At 39.9% G+C, this 16,620-nt stretch overlaps 1 protein-coding gene across 3 annotated transcripts in view; it reads right to left on the bottom strand.

The window, feature by feature from the left end:
- PDE1C (phosphodiesterase 1C, calmodulin-dependent 70kDa) overlaps positions 1–16,620 on the bottom strand; it is a 718,015-nt gene that overhangs the window by 36,047 nt on the left and 665,348 nt on the right. Inside the window, exon 17 of one of the 3 annotated variants that reach the window (XM_006887614.1) lies at positions 15,753–16,380. The exons of the other annotated variants lie outside the window; for them this stretch is intronic. Within the exon in view, the coding sequence (XP_006887676.1) occupies positions 16,367–16,380 (14 nt within the window). The 3' untranslated portion in view covers positions 15,753–16,366. Of the gene's footprint in view, positions 1–15,752; positions 16,381–16,620 lie in introns of those variants that run through there. 3 annotated transcript variants of the gene reach the window in all.

The following is a 16,620-nucleotide window of genomic DNA, read 5'->3' as shown; positions in this document are numbered from 1 at the left end:
CAAGTTCACTCCACTGTGCAGCCTTCATTCTGGACTCCTGTCATGACAATAATAACCAATCATATATCCCTTTTAAGCATTTCTCTCCCTCATCTGTTTCAATGCAGTATACATCATTCCTCCCCTCCTTCTCTGTCTTTGCTCAACCAGATGTCAGTCCCATTTTATAACAGTGGCCCTATGCAATATTTGTCATTTTATGACCGAGATATTTCACTCAACATAATGTCTTCCAGGGTCATCCATTTTGCATAATATTTCATGAGTTCCTTGTTTTTCAATGCAGCAGCATAGTATTCCATTGTGTGAATATACCAGGGCTTCTCTATCCATTCGTTTGTTGATGGGCACCTGAGTTGTTTCCAGCTCTTCGCTATTGTGAACAAAGCCGCGATAAACATGGGTGTGCATATATCTGCTTGGGTGGCAGTTATGGTTTCTTTAGGGTAAATTCCCAGTAGTGGAATTGCTGGGTCAAATGGTATCTCTATTTACAACATTTTGAGAAAGCACCATACAGCCTTCCATAGTGGTTGTACCATTTTACACCCCCACCAAAAGTGAATAAGGAAGGGTTTCAGTTGTTCCACAACCTCACCGGCATTTGATGTTTGTTACTCTGTTAAATTTTCCTAGTCTTACTGGGGTGAGATGGTATCTCATAGTTGTTTTGATTTGCATCTCTCTTAGAGCTGGGGATTTTGAACATTTCTTCATGTGTGTTTGCCATCTGAATGTCTTCTTTGGTGAAGCATTCATATCCTGTGTCCATTTTTCAATTGGGCTATTTACCTTTATCTTGTTGTGGTATTCAAATTCTAGATATAAGTCCCTTGTCTGACATATCATTACCAAATATTTTTCCCCAATCTGTGGCTTCTCTTTTTTACTCTGGTGGAGAAGTTTTTGGGTGTGCATAGGGATTTGATTCTTAGAAAGTCCCATTCATCTATTTTATCTTCTCCTGGTTGTAGATTTTTTCAGGATGCTTGGAAGACTGTTTATGTTGTGGATTAGGACTTCTGGGGTTCTTCCAAGCTTTTCTTTAATGAAGTTTATAGTCCTTGGTTTTAATCCTAGGTCCATGATCCACTTTGAGTTGGCTTTTGTGTATGGAGTGAGGTGTGGATCTTGCCTGAGTTTTTGCGGGGAGTTTTCCAATTTTCTTTTCTTTTTTTTAGTTTTCCAATTTTCAAATGCACATCATCTTTTATGATACTCTTCCAGTAAGATTACTTCCATTATTATAGATAAGAGTTTAGAGACAAGTTTAAGCAATTTGTCTAAAATTACTGAGTGCTGTTTTGGGGTGGGATTAGAGGTCAATTTGAACTAAGATTCTTCCGAGTTCAAACCAAGAGCTTTATTCTACGATTCTTCCTGCTTCTTAACCAGTCCATTATCTAAGTTTTTGCCAAGCAAAGTCTTCTAAAATTTGCCCAAAGGTATGAAAACATCTGGAACAAATATTTTAACCAAAGGGAAAAAACAAACCAGGGTTGCAAATCTGGCCAAACCCTATAGAGCTAACATGTCCAGAGGGGAGGCCTGGCCAAACATTTTCTCTGAGTGCTCAGGTCTGAGTGCTCAAGTGAGCTGGTCTGACAACAGGTGTGGAAACAATGTGTGCAGGGTATCTCATTTTTCCTGATTAACTGCTGGAAATACAGCCCTCCCGCCTTCCTGGGCGGTGCTGTGAGGTTAAGAAAACAGTTTTAATGTTGCCTGTTTGTTTACTTCATTGGTGACAAAACTCATAAGTACAAGCTTCACCATTAGCCCCTGCAGAAACATTCACCATTGCCAGCTGCTTTCATGTGAACATTGGTTGCAGTTTCCTTAAATAACCTATGAAAATCTCCCCAAAGCATGCAACTTCATTCAAGGCTTTTCCTTGATAACGCTTTCCCCTTTTCTTTTGCTATCTTTGCAGACACTGAATGAGAGAAGAACCTCTGGGGTCCTTCAGTCAGTGACAAAAAGCTCTTCAAGAAATGTTTTTCCTGTATGTTTGATGAACTAATAGACCACAAAAGAGTGATCACTACGCCTACCTCTCTTACTCATGAGTCATAAACAGGTAGCAAGCAGGACATAAAATAAACCCGTCTATGATTTTCTCAGCCTCAGTGAACACTGAGGGAGCGCAGGAGTTCTAAGTCAGCCTCCCATGGGCTTTCAGTTAACTGCCTTCATATTCCTGAAATCACTTTCTACTCTCTAGCCACCAAATAACCTATCCCTTTACTCCAAATTCCACTCCACAGAATACTCACACATCTAAGTTTCATTAGCTAAGACTCTTCAACTCCCCCTCCCTCTTTCACTCCAAGGAGAGCACTGGAAACAGAGAAGATATAGTTCCAGTGTCAGCTCTCGACCTTGGGCACGGGACAATCTTTACTGCACCAACTCTGCACAAGGCCTGGAAAGCGCTGGGACAAAATGTTCCATACAACAGGGCACTTTGAAGAAATGAAGGGGTCTCCTCAGGTGCCTCAATGGTCAAGTACATAGCTGCTAAATGAAAAGTTGGTGGTTTGAACCCACCAGCAGGTGCTGAGGAGAAAGACTTGATGATTTATTTCCATAAAGGCTATAGAATAACAGTGCTACTCAGCCACATAGGGTTGCTATGAGTAAAAAACACTGATTCAACAGCTCGTAAAAACAATTGCTCAGGGATGCTGCTCCAAATGTTGACTCCAACCCTGAGTATTCAAGTTGGCATTTAAACCTGGATACGCATAAAGCCGTTGATTGGGGTGGGGTTTTGGGGTTTTTTTTTTAAGTACTAGTAACAGCCCCTTTATTAGAGAAGCTGGTTCATTGGTCTGGAGTAGAACCCCAAAATAGCTACTGCTTAGTCCCCAGTGAGTCAGACTTGCAGCCATCCATAAGAAACTATCACTGTATGTGAATCCTCAGAGAAGAAATCTCTACCATCTGTCAATAGGAAGTCATTGTGTTCTTCTGTATAAGGAGGGTGCTCTCTTCCTCAGGGATGATCCCGGCCTTTGCAAATGACTTCTCTCTATTTTAATTAGATTTACTGCCCACCACTGTCCACTGCTATGGAGCTGATCCCAAGGACCGAGGACCGAGGACCACTGCCCCATATGGTTTGTGAGACTGTAAGCTTTTCAGAAGCAGATGTGACACCATTCTCCTATGTAGCAGCATAGGGTTTCAAACCACGGACCTTTCAGTGAGCAGCTGAGCAATAACCACTGTGCCAGAGCTGGAAACTGGAGAGGCCTTTTCAGCCAAAACTGTATGTTAGTAATTCTCCAACTTCACAATATCTACACTAGCTTTACTATCTACATCTGATTTTATTCTTTTTTCTTAAGGATTCAAGGTGAGGAGGTGGGGGGAAGGATGAAAGCAGAGGGATGAGGATATGCAGGGGGAGTCGAGTATTAATCATGGACTTGTACAGTTTGATGGGTTGGGGGTGAGGAAAATTGGAAGCATCTGTTCTGGAAAACAATGTATTCAAATTTTGTAAATAAAATAGTATAATAAAAGGAAAGAAAAAAGATCAATTCAATAACACAAAAAATTACTAAGTTTTAAGAATTAAATTTTCAAAAACATAAATGAGGTGGGAAATAAGAACAAATTAATAAATAACTACCTCAGTGCTGGCAATGCTAAGCTTAATTTTCCTCTTCTATAAAGTTAAACAAACATATAAACAAGCCCAACAATTTCAGGATATTTTTGTAATCATCAAACCAAAGCAATGGTGCCTGACCAACGGTGAAATGCAATCTCGCATTTGTCATTACTAAACTGACATTCAAATGATGTGTATGTGTGTGTGCACATGTGCATTCAAACACGCACACACACCTCAGCTAATGTATTCTCTTTGGACAATAAGAGTTGGAATTACATAGTCCCTGACCTATGATATGTGAATGCTCAAAAAGTAAACAACTCAATCTCTGTCAATTAGGGACAGAAACATCATCAACACAAATTGTATGACTTGGCATATGTTGTTTGACATGTGACTTGCTTTCAGATAGTTCAAATCAATGCCCCCAGTTGGTTTTAGTTAAAAGGCAATGAATCCAATGAATCAGATATCCACGGAAGAGAACAGAGGCAGAAATGACAACACATACTGCCAACCTGAGGTCAATTACAAACTTCTGAACTCAAGACAGACATGGTTAGCATGAAACGCCTCTAATTTGTGGTTTGATCCTAAGCAAATAATTTCCCTTCTAGAAAATGAGGTGAGCTTGGTCGAGCCCATAGCCTGCCAAGGATAACGTGATTTAGGGAGCTCTTGTGAAAACACATTATCGTTAGTAACGGTCCAACAACACCTATATTTTTATTCTATGACCAACACCTCACAGTGAAGAGATGAATGTTGAAAGACTGAGACAGGAAACTTATCTGTCAACTGGCCATTTTCAAATTCTTCTTTTAGTATAGTGCCCCTCTGCTTATTACTAGCAGGTATATCTGCTAACATCTTTCATTCCATCTGGACTGTGGTCAAGGGCAGCAAGTCATTGCCTGGGTTCTCAGAAAGAATCTTTATTTTTGCCCCTTTATGACCTTGGGAAACCATTATGAGAAGTGCAAACAAGTTCTTAAAATCCTCGAAGGAGTTTGGGAGACTTAAAACCCATTCATCGCTCCTAAGGAGTTATCTACCAACAACCATGTAAATCAGGGTTACATATTCAGAGTGCTTAATAACATTTTAATTATGTATATTTTTCCCCTTTACAATACAAGCCCTCTTAGTACTAGGCGTGCCTTTTTGTGTGATTGTATTATAGATTACAGAGAACAGTGACCTCAAAGCATAAGATCTATTCAGACTTTAGATACTCTTTAGGAATTATTTTAATATTTGATTATGCTTTGGAGATGGATATACAAAAAAGGAATATGAAATATATTCACAATCTTAGACTCAGTTGTTGTGCATTAAAAGTTTTGCCCAATAGAGATGTTCAGAAATGTGACAAAGCTTTATATACAAAGCAATTTACAATGGCAAAGAATAACAAGTTTTTAAACAGCAGAAGATGATTAAGTAAAACTGTGACAAAATCACAAAATATTATGTATGCTGCTATTGGAACTATATCAGTGAAAGGTTTTTTTAAACTTATTTTTATGGTAAAATATTTGCCATCTAATGTTATGTGAGCAAACTATAATACAAAATGAAAGACACTCTCTGGAATCAACTATCCAATACAAAAGACGTACAGCAACAGAACATAAGTACAATACAGGCAGTCTCTGGCTTTCCAAGCCCCAGTTACAAACAGCAAAAGTTACAAAGCAGCCTCTCAATGTCTTTCCTTGAGCACCATCTCCTGCTCACTTATTGGCCCACAGCAGGCAAGCACTCTCTTGGGGCCTTTGACTCCTTGGCACTTGGGAAGAAGCCATGGTTTGATGTCATCGCAGGACTGGTGGGGGCTGTGCCTGAGACTGGCAGTCCCTGAATGACTGAAGGCTAAAAAATGCAGATCTGATTTCATTGTGCAGAGCACTGCATGCACTTTGGCACTGCATGGAGACCCTGTCTTGGCCCACCTGTATTTTAGTCAAGTCCTCAGACGACATGCCATGCAGACCAAGTGGGATGTCAGGGTCTCATTGACAGGAGAGAGAGTAAATTTGTACAGGAAGGGGACGAGGCACTGACTGAGCCCTAGAGGAGGGCCCCAGCATGGCAGATCACCAGCTTGCTGCCTAGGAGTGAGAGTGCCCATGGCTGATGCCATAGACAACACATCAGTTCAGAATAACTGTTACTTTGCAGGATGAATGAAAGCATTATTATATTAGTATGTTAACATTGTTTTAGTGTATCTGGAAGTGTTTAATACTTTTTAAACATTTTGTAGCAAAGTCAACCCACTTGGACATGCCAGCCAATAGAGGGAGGCAAATGAGGCAGGGGCTTCCATAAAGACTTACAGCCTAGACACTCTACAGGGTCACGATGCATCAGAATCAGCTTGGTGGCACATATAGTAAGAAAAGCCATTAGCTATGAACATTAGCTGTGAACTGTACCTACAAGTCTGAATGACAGATTTAGGCATGGAATTCATTCTGCAGATCGCTTTTAGAGTATTATCAGTGATTAAGTACCACATAGGAAATGATAAGTGATTTTATTGTACTTCATTATTCTTCTTACTTCTTTTTCCAAAATGAGTGTGCTCTGTTTTTGTTTTCAGGGTGAAAATGGATATTTAAAATATGTTGCAATGTAAGGAACACATGACCATTTGGGGGAACATCATTTGGGTAATTATCCAGTGGACAAAAATGATACCAGAGACATCAATGAGGATGTGGTATCAGCATTACCACTAGGAGGCTCCCCCCTATGTGCCACACAGTATATAATACTTGGATCTTCACAAAAAAGGATAACAACTAATCCCCTGTGTGGTGAGTTCATTTGTGTCTCCTAAAATATGTCCAAACCCCTTCCCTAGAGCCTGTGACTTCATTTGGAAACAGCATCTCCACAAGTGTAAGTAAGGCAAGCCCTGTGCCAACATGATTAAGGCCCTCTTAAACTGGTGACCTTTAGAAGAAGAGATGTAGAGACAAAGGGACACACAAGACAAAAATGTGATGATAGACGCAGAGGTTGGAGTGACATCATTGCCAAACAAGGAACACTGAGAACCATAGACAATGCTGGAAGCTGGAAGGGAGGCAAGGGATAGAGGCTTCCTTTGGCTTAGTAGGCAAGAAATTGCACTGCCAACCCCAAGGCAGGTGGTTTGAATCTACCAGCTGCTCTTCAGGAGAAAAATGGGCAATTGCCATTGTGATTTACCCCCTGGAGGGCTGACTATGAGGCAGTCTCAAGTTGATGGCAATGAATTTCTGCTTTTCTAAGACATCAGAAAGAACCAATTTTGTCTACACCTTGATTTCTCACTTCAAATCTCTGGATATGTTGGAAAATAAATTTTGCTTCTTTCTTTAAAAAAATTTTGCTTCTTTAAAGTAATGAACTTTGTGATAACGTAGATATGGCAGTGCTAGGAAACTAAAACACCTGGGCAGTTCTGATTACTCCTCTTGGTAGATTTCTAATAGCCTTTTTAAGAGGAAATTTGAAATTATAATCAGAAGTTAACATTTCAGGGCTGCAAAATCTTTATTTAATTATATGACTATAATTTTAACAACATAGAAGCTAGCCTGATTGCATAAATGCTAAGATTTTGCATGCCTCCAAAGAGCTTCTGAATTCCCATTCATCCCATCCCTCGGCATAAAAAAAGACAGTATGAAACAATACAGAAGCACACCATGAAAACCTTCCCATGTTCATTTCCATTGACGCTTTAGCACAAGTGGGTATTGTATTGCATTTGGAGGAACACAAAAGAGACAGATAGTTGAGTGAGCTTTCTTGTATACAGAAGATAACATGGACAGCAATAAAAAATATTGAGAGAAAAAAAGGCTTTTCAATATTCAAATTCCAACTGACATGTCTATTTATTATTTTTATTTAGTAATCAGAGGAATATACAAGTACTTATTCATTAGTAGGTGCTGGGAGAAGATTATACATTGAGAGTTCATCTACCTCACCTGTGCAAGAAAGACTTACAGTAAACACTTCTTTAATTTTTGAGGAAAGTGCAGAACACTCTATTGTATATGAATCCCTGTGATTAACTTTTGCATGAGGAGACAGGACATAATGCCACTTGAATAGTTGTTTCCGTTCCAGCCAGCCTCACAGGGAACAAAGCTCTCCTTCTTTGAACAGATGATCATTCTGCTGTCCTATGGCATGTAAATGCAGATTGCAACCTTCATTTTATATATTAGAAACATATTTGATACCCTGAAAGCATATTCTATAACTGCAGTAAAGTGAAAGCAAGTCCATTTTCTATCTTCCTTTTAGGAAAAGAAAACTCAGAAAGTGGTTGAACATCCTTCCCTTATTTCTGCAGAGAATTGTTTATTAGGAATGATTGGCTTGAGGTCTGGGGTTTTTGGTTCAGCTTTTCTCTCTTTTCACGGTATTAATGTGAATCCAGACATTGCTCACAAGTTCAGCCTAACTGCAGCCAAATCTAAGGCAAAGGAGATGAGTTGGGTTCCATCATTTGCATATAACTAAGGCCTGATACAGGCCATGGTTTTTGCAATCACTTGTTATGCATCAGAGAGTTGGACAATGACTAGGGAGAATAGAAGGAGAATTGACGCCTTTGAGCTATGGTGCTGGAGAAGAGTATTGAATGTACCATGGACTGCCAAGAAAACAAACAGATTCATTCTAGAGAGGGTTAAATCAGGCTGCTCCTTGGAGGCAAGGATTCTGGGGCTTCGCCTGACATACTTTGGACATGTAAGGAGAGACAGGTCTTTAGAGAGGGACATCATGCTGGGTAGAGGAGAGGGACAGCGCAGGAGGGGAAGACCCTCTATGAGGTGGATTGATTCAGTGACTGGGGTAATCGGGATGGGTGTGTCAGAGGCAATGAGATTGGTGCAGGATAGAGCACGGTTTAGGGCTGTTGTACACAGGGTCGCTATGAGTCACAAATGACTTGACGGCACATAACAACAACAACAATATCTATTGTAGAACAGCCTACAGGCTCACGGCAAAAGTACAGCATCATCTCAAGGAGAAAAAACTCTTAAGATAGAAAATAACCTGTGCTCTAAACTGGAGCTCTGGTGGTGGAGTGTTAAGAAGCTGTGCTGCAATCTCCAAAAGTATGCAATTCAAGGCCACCAGCTACTCCCTGGCAGAAAGATGGGCAATCTTCTCCCATGTGATTAACTGGCTCTGAAAATCTGCCAGAGGGTCAGCTATGGTTCGGTTCTGACTCTACGGTACACAACAAGAACACTGGCGAAAGGTCAGACTACCATTGTATTAGCCCTTCATGATTTGCCTTGGTTTGGGCAACTGACCTCCTGAATGGATTTCCTTTCCTCAGTCTGCTTCCTAGTCTCCATTGTCCCTCACTTTACCCTGGACTTCTAAACATTGCTTCATGTGGATGACATGACAACAAGGTACTTTTGTCTTCACATTTTGTGCTCTCATGTGCTAAAATGACACTGCAAGTAGAATGGTTTACCAGAAAAGAGGCAAAAGAAAGAGTCTGTGGAAGTTGGAAAAACAGGAGTATAAAGGAAATGGAAATAAAAAAACATGAGAAAGAACCTACATGAAAAGTGGGCATAAGACCTTATAAAAAACCTAACTGATCTCTATGAATGCAAAATATCAAACATTTCTGTAAAAATGTATAGTATATAAAATTGTACAAAAATATCATCAAAACAAGAAAAAAGAAAATGCATACTCTACAGTTAAATTTCCGAAATAACTTACTGGACAATACATATGGCTATGGATTTTTATTATACAACTATTGTATATTAGCATGTAGCTATATTTCTGTACCACCACCACACGCACTCATAAACACACACCCAACTCAAAGACAAGGACAGTCACAGTAGACAAAGTAGATTATGACAGAGAAGCAAAGGCTATACAATAGTGTGAATCAGGACACTGTATTTAAATCCCATGCCATAATCACTGCATTTTAACTGGCTTTATTTTAAATGAATTATCTGATACCCTAACTGGACTGATAAAGCCAGTTCCCAAGTGTAGTTTAGGAATGGTGTCTGAGGGATGTGTCTGGATGAAGGCATTGATTCTGGTCCACTCCATCCAACATTTACCCACAGAAATGGAGACATCAGTGCAAGGAATACTGACTCAGTGTGCTCTGTATGAGCTGAAAGGGCCCTTCCCACCTATTTCCCCTGACTCGGCATACAGAAACCCAGACTGAGTCCAATGTCTCTAGTGGTGTCAGTCACTGCCAGTGTTGGTCCATGTTCACTTGGAAACAGAGCCAGAATAAACACATATTTTGCTTGAACTATGTCTGACACGATTTTAAAGAAAAATGTGTCAGGGTGAGTGGAGGATTATTTTAGAAGATAGTCAGGAATTATTAATCTTTAAATTTTACTATACTGCCATTCAAATCTCTCACTGCACTTCACCTTTGTTTAAGGTAGAAATGAAAAGTCTTTTCACCAAATCACTTCCTACTTATTGAAGACCATGAGGATTGATTTTATGCATCAATTTGGCTGGGCTAGGGTTCCCACTGGTTCAGTCACATACTAGACTAATCGGTATTCCATAATGTGATCTAAGGTAGCATAATGGACTCACCTTCTGTACTGTATTCTAATACAATCCATCAATTGGATGCAAGGGAGTTCTCTTAGGATGGGATCTGTTTCCAAAGTAGAAATATTTTGGTAGAAGTTGCAATCTCTCTCCACTCTGCACCCTTCCCATCATATGACCTATAGAACTTGGATTATAAGGCTGCAGAAGTCTCCAACTTGTAATGAATGGATCTATTTATCTCACTATGTATATAAATCTACTGGTTCTGTATAGTGAGTGCAGCAAGTCTAAAACACAGACTATCTTGAAGGAGAATCTATTTAGTCTTTTGCAAATGTCTGATGAGAACATGAAGAAGTTAACTTCCCATGTTTCTAAACTTCCTAGACCCAAGTCCTCTGAGGGCAGTCAACAGTTCAACATAGAAGGTTCTATTCTCAGTTTCATTTCCTCACCTCTGTCCCTATCAGTTTTTGTTTTAGGGTGTTGTGTTTTTTTGTTTGGTTTTTTTTTTTATCAAGGGGAACAGAAAATTAAAATATGGTCTTGAAAGGTTTTGTGTCTCCCTTTGTCAGAGACATACTTACATCATAAGAATATTGCCAATGTCCATCACATTTTTTTTCATTAAGTTCACTTTCTAAATGCTAATAGGCCTTTAATCACAGATCATGGTAATAAATTACAAGTATTACTTTTCATTTATTTGAGAATAAGATCTACTATAATATTATTAGTGCAACATTATGCTCTTTAACTTCCAATTTTGCCAGGTTAAATGCTACACCAATCATAATATTGATGGAACAGAAGAGTATGATCATTTCCCACACCACACATACAGAGATTCATATTTGCTCTAAGAGGGTCTGTTTTGGAACAGAAGAGTTTCAACATGAACTCTAGATAAAGTCACTAATGTCATGAAGATTGGTGTCATCACTCCATGTTTTTAAAAGATCATAGAATTTTTTTGCATTTGTATGCATGTGTAAATGTAATACCCTCGTCTTTTACAATATTTATGTAACAAGAGTATGTCTGATGACACATAGAATTGAACATATACTCGGCATACAAAATGGATGACCTAGTGGCAAGAAGCTGAACTGGAGTCCCGAAGGCATGTGGTTTTAAAGTCACCAGACACTCTGCAGGAGAAGGATGGGCAACAGATATGAACAGATTTTCAGGTCAACTGGAATTTTGTTCTCATTCATAGGTGGACAGTAGATTTCAGCTGGATAACCTACGTGTGTTCCCTGATGGTGACAAGTACTGTGGTTGGTCAGTTCTGAGTCCCCTAAAGGGGGATGGAAGAAGTTCAGGCCCAACTGGATAAGAAAAAAAAGTAGCCCAGATTCTCTAGCTGGGCTTTATTTAGGATAGAATTATATATGCATAAATTCACAATCTCGGGATTCGTTCTATTTCATTGTGAGGAAGAGATTTTGTGCTTACATTTTGTCTTGTTTGCTCTTCATTCCTCATGGGAGGGTGTTACAAAATAGTTTCTATCATCTAATTCTAAGTTTCTGCTCAAAGTCTTAGATGATAGAAAAAAAAATAAGAAAAAATTCTCTCCTTATCTAACTGGCTAGCTAGAGAGCAATGATGGCCTAGTGGTAAGGAGGTGTCTTGCCAACCCAAACCCACCGGCTGCTCCTTGGAAAATGATGGGCAATCTTCTCCCATGTGATTTACAGCTTCTGAGATCCCACTAGAGGGTCAACTATAGGTTTGTTCTGCCTAGAAGGCACATAAAAATACCACGAACAATTGACTAAAGGTGAAGGACTCATGAGAAAAGTGGTAATAAGAGATCAGTATCCTTACTCCCAAAATGTAGATGACCAGGTTGGTTTCTATCCTTGTGTCTACCCTGTCTCACATTACATGATAACACTATTCTTTACTGTTTGCTTTTTACAGTTCTTAACTTCAGATTTCCATGTGGAAAAGATAACATAATGGCTTACATTCTGCAAATGAAATGAACCTGATTATCCTTTGGCTATCAGATGTTTAGATATCATTTTATTGTTTAAGTATATCAGGTCCTTAGCGGGATTCTGTCAGATGTTTACAATAATTTCTAAAAGCTCCAAGAATGAAATGGACAGTGGAAGAAAATCCATTTCAACCTAATGGGTTAGAAATGAGTCCCTTGCCTGCTGCCATAAACTATTAGGCTTCATAACCTAAGATGGTGTGCATGAATAAAAGATGAGACCGCGAACTCCCTGAAGATGAATCATTATGCTACTAAAACATATCGTCGTTTAAACACAACATGGAAGGGGGCCTATCTGGCCAGTAACAGGGGTCCTAGCTCACGATCTCTCTCCATGTGTCACCCTCCACCTACTACATGCAGAACTTGGGGTTTGAATGCCTCGACTGTTTTATTCACATACTTATCAATTCCTAATTCAGATGGGATGTTCTTGCTTTTGCTGTGAAGGCAAAAAACAGCATGGGATTCCACGAGCTGAGCAGGGAAGCCTCCACCATATTGGAGAATTACAAAGCCAGGGAAAACAAGCTGGGGCTTTGGAGATATTGTTCATACTGATTTGGAATGATTTCTTTAATATCTCAGCATCTCCACTTTCAATTCATAGTATAGTAATTCAGTTCATAATAGTACAAGGCTTTTAGGTTGTTTTTGTTTTTTTTAAAATAGAAAGCTTTTATTTTTTTTTAAACTCAGTGTTCTTTGAAAGCACTTCTTCTATGCCCACAAATAAGGGGTTAAGTGCTTTTGTTTCTTGCAGCTGAAAATTCTAAGAAAGTTCCATACTGGATAGAATTCTCTTCCCATTCTTTTTCAGCAATTAATGTCTTAAAGTAGGTGAACCTATTTCCATCTTTACTGGGGATAAGAAAAATAAAATCCACAGTCAACAGTCTTGGCACCAGTAGCCAGGAAATTAAAAGGCGCATTGCCATGGGAAAGTCTGCTGTTAGGGACCTCTCCAAAGTACTGGAGAGCAATGGTGTCATTCTGGAGACTAAGGTGTGTCTGATACAGGCCATGGTCTTCGCAATCACTTGTTATGCATCAGAGAGTTGGACAATGACCAAGGAGGATAGAAGGAAAATTGATGCCTTTGAGCTGTGGTGCTGGAGAAGAGTATTGAGAATACCATGGACGGCTAGGAAAACAAACAGATTTGTCCTGAAAGGGTTAAACTGGGTGGCTTCTTGGAGGCAAGGATTCTGAGGCTCTGTCTAACATACTTTGGACATGTTGTGAGGAGAGACCCGTCCTTGGAGAAGGACATCATGCTTGGGAGGGTGGAGGGACAGCGCAGGAGGGGAAGGCCCTCTGTGAGGTGGATTGATTCAGTGACTGGGATAATCGGGATGGTAGTGTCAGAGACAGTGTGATTGGCACAGGACACTGAAGAGTTTAGGGCTGTTGTACATTGGGTCGCTATGAGTTGCAAGCAACTGGACGGCACATAACAACAGCATATATTTTGTTATTTATTTTTCAAATAGTCGTCTTGCTAACTTATAAAAGAGGAGATGCAAGTATTGTTGTTGTTAGGTGCTGTCGAGTATACTCAGAGTGACTCCATGAACAACAAACCTGAATCCTGCCCCATCCTGAGCCATCCTCATTGTCTCGGACACACCTGGTTTGTAAAAGCTGATGTTCATGTTCTCCTTGCAACTTTTTAATTAGTTTCCCATATCTTAAAAATTGGTTAGAGTTTATATAAAATTCATGTATCCAATCTAAAAATTAAAAAGTCAGTATATTGGACAACGACACTGGACCCCCATCAGAGGTCCGTCTAAGGTATGGCAGGTATGCCTTGGACATCATCGGAAGGTGGTGCTGTTGAGCAGGCTTTATTAACTCAAAAAACTCAATGTTGTTGAGTTGAAGCAACTCATAGCTTACCCTCTGCCGAGTTTTTGAGGGTATAAATTGAATGGAAAGAGACTGCCCATCTTTCATCCTCGGAGCTGCGAGTGCAGTCAAACAACCAAGAAGGCATGGTCTCTGGCTTACCAGTGTGAATCTCCATGAACTAGGCCCCCAGAACTCTCTTTTTATGAACTGTTACAGCTCACTATCCTTCCTCAAGCACCAGAGACATAAAGTTAGGAGATGGGGATGAGGGGGTAACTGCCCCTGGTAGAAAGCCGAAGGGAATGGTCAATGAGGTGTGAACTGACATTCAAAAGAGCCACACATAGGAAAGATGTCTGACTGAGGCTGCCAGACTAGAGGAACAAAGGCACTACTGATAGCATTGATAGCAACATCGTTAATATGCCTATTCATCTTCAAATTGAGAGGTGTCTATTAAAGATACATTTCTACTCATCACTCAAATTGAGGAGAAGGCTTTCAGACGGCCCCTGGACCTCTTTACCTTTGCTCCAGCCTGAACTCCACAGGGCCTCAGTGAGTTGTCAACTGCCCTCTTTTGACACACCCTCCTCAATTTGCCAGAGTCTCTACCATTCCCTACTGTCTCACTAATACCAAGCCCCTGCATGGTGAACTGCACTTATCAAAATAGTTTTGTTGTGGCATGGCTTGTTTTACTCATTTACTTTACCAGCTAGCCCCTTGAAGCACTACGAGTTTATGTCCACAGTATTTACCGTGGTAACTATGAAGAAAGCAGAGAGAGCAATAGGAAAAAATATGACTGTTTTAACACAGCAAAATGTACTGCACAAAGAAGAAACCAATTCAAAAAAACAGCATGCTACTGCACTTTCTCTACAACACAGTTCCTCAGAACTTTCTGTGGGGGAATATATCAATGTGGTAGCCTTGTCAACCACACACACAGACTCCTTTCGCCTAAAGAAATACCAGCATTTTGCCTTAGTGATAAGAAGATTCATATATGTTTATTTCTGTGCTTTGTCATGAATAAAAAAGAAAATATGCAACTAGGAACATACTTATCATGTAGTTCACTTTCTTCCTACAATCAATCCCATTCCATTACTACATTCTTCATGGGATTTGCTTCTGGCAAAGGAAGACTCTTTTATCCAAATCTAACCAATGTAATCACACCTTAATGGTGCTCCACTGAGCCCCACTTTTGATTTGATTTGGGAGGGCTAAGTATCTTTATTCTCTTTCCATGTTGCATCAACTATTCTTATTCTTGATTCAGGTTCTTAGCCAGCTTCTACTTGGTATATGTAAGGACTAATTACAATGACAAAGATTATTTGATACATTTCCAAGATATTAATTCCCTTAAGTACTTCCCTGCATTGAAGGGGAAAAGATGATATCAAACCAGAGATATCCAACAAAGAGGAATAGTCAGTGGTAAAAACTTCAGCCACCCCTCCATTTTGAGCTACCAGGTAGAAACAGTAAGTTTCCCAAATCCCAAATGAACAGCACATTCGTTAGCTGAAACTTTCAGGTTTATATTAATGAGTGAACAGATTAAAAAATAAATAGGCATCACATAAAAGTTTCTATTAGATAATATCCTTTTATAAAACAAAGTGCATGCCAAAAAGTATAAATGAGGGGAAAACATAAGAATAAATTTTTTAAGTATGAAAGGAAGTTGGAGAAAAATATACTCCTAAACTCAGGAAGGAAACAACCAGGTTGGAATCGTCATCTTAGCTGCGGTGAAGGCCAGCATGATGTGTCCACCATCAGTAGCAAGTGCAAAAAGAACAACATTGAGAGTCATGACATTGACAGTAATAAAGTGGCAGTTTCTGGGTGCGTGGCTTATTTCCGGCCTTTCTCAGCATATCCAGGATGTCCGTGCTCATCAGCCAGAGAGGTGCCTCGAAAGCCAGGACATGACTAAAGGATTTTGAGGAAGTCCCTTCATGTTTTGTTTCTGTTTGTGAAAAAAAAAATAATAATCTCAAGTCGTTTTGTTTGCTCTGAGTTCAAGAGGGAACTCCAAGGTTCCAAGAGCTCAAACCAACTCTCAAACAGTCATTCCCTGCGAGGCGATGGCATGAAAGAAGGCCAAGTGTGGGGGGCTTGGTTTTGAAAGTTGTGCTCCTTCCCCAGACACGGGTCTTTGTGGAGGGAGGAGAAGGAGGAGAATGAAGAAGCTCAGCTAAAATGATGCAAGACATTGGCAGCCTCTTTTATTGTCTATGAGGTGTTTGGGGTTTTTTTTACTCTTCTGAATCTGAAAGAAAGAAAAAGAAGAGTGTCAATGCTGCCTTTCCCCCCCAACTCCACCCTCCAGGTCTGAGGAGAAGAAAATCTGGGGCAGAGATGGGGAGTGAGTGGAGAATCAATTAAACATTTCGATATTGGTCATTACTGCCAACTTTGCAGCACAACTCATTCTATTCTGGGTGAGAAAATCTCAGGGAGACTTTAAAGACGGGCTCCACTTGGCATCTTAATAGCTGCTTTCACTTAG

The sequence above is a fragment of the Elephantulus edwardii genome, unplaced genomic scaffold (assembly GCF_000299155.1).
Source record: "Elephantulus edwardii isolate Elephantulus edwardi_28Jun2011 unplaced genomic scaffold, EleEdw1.0 scaffold00059, whole genome shotgun sequence".
Taxonomy (NCBI): Eukaryota; Metazoa; Chordata; class Mammalia; order Macroscelidea; family Macroscelididae; genus Elephantulus; species Elephantulus edwardii.
This window is presented reverse-complemented; position numbering and strand designations above follow the sequence as displayed.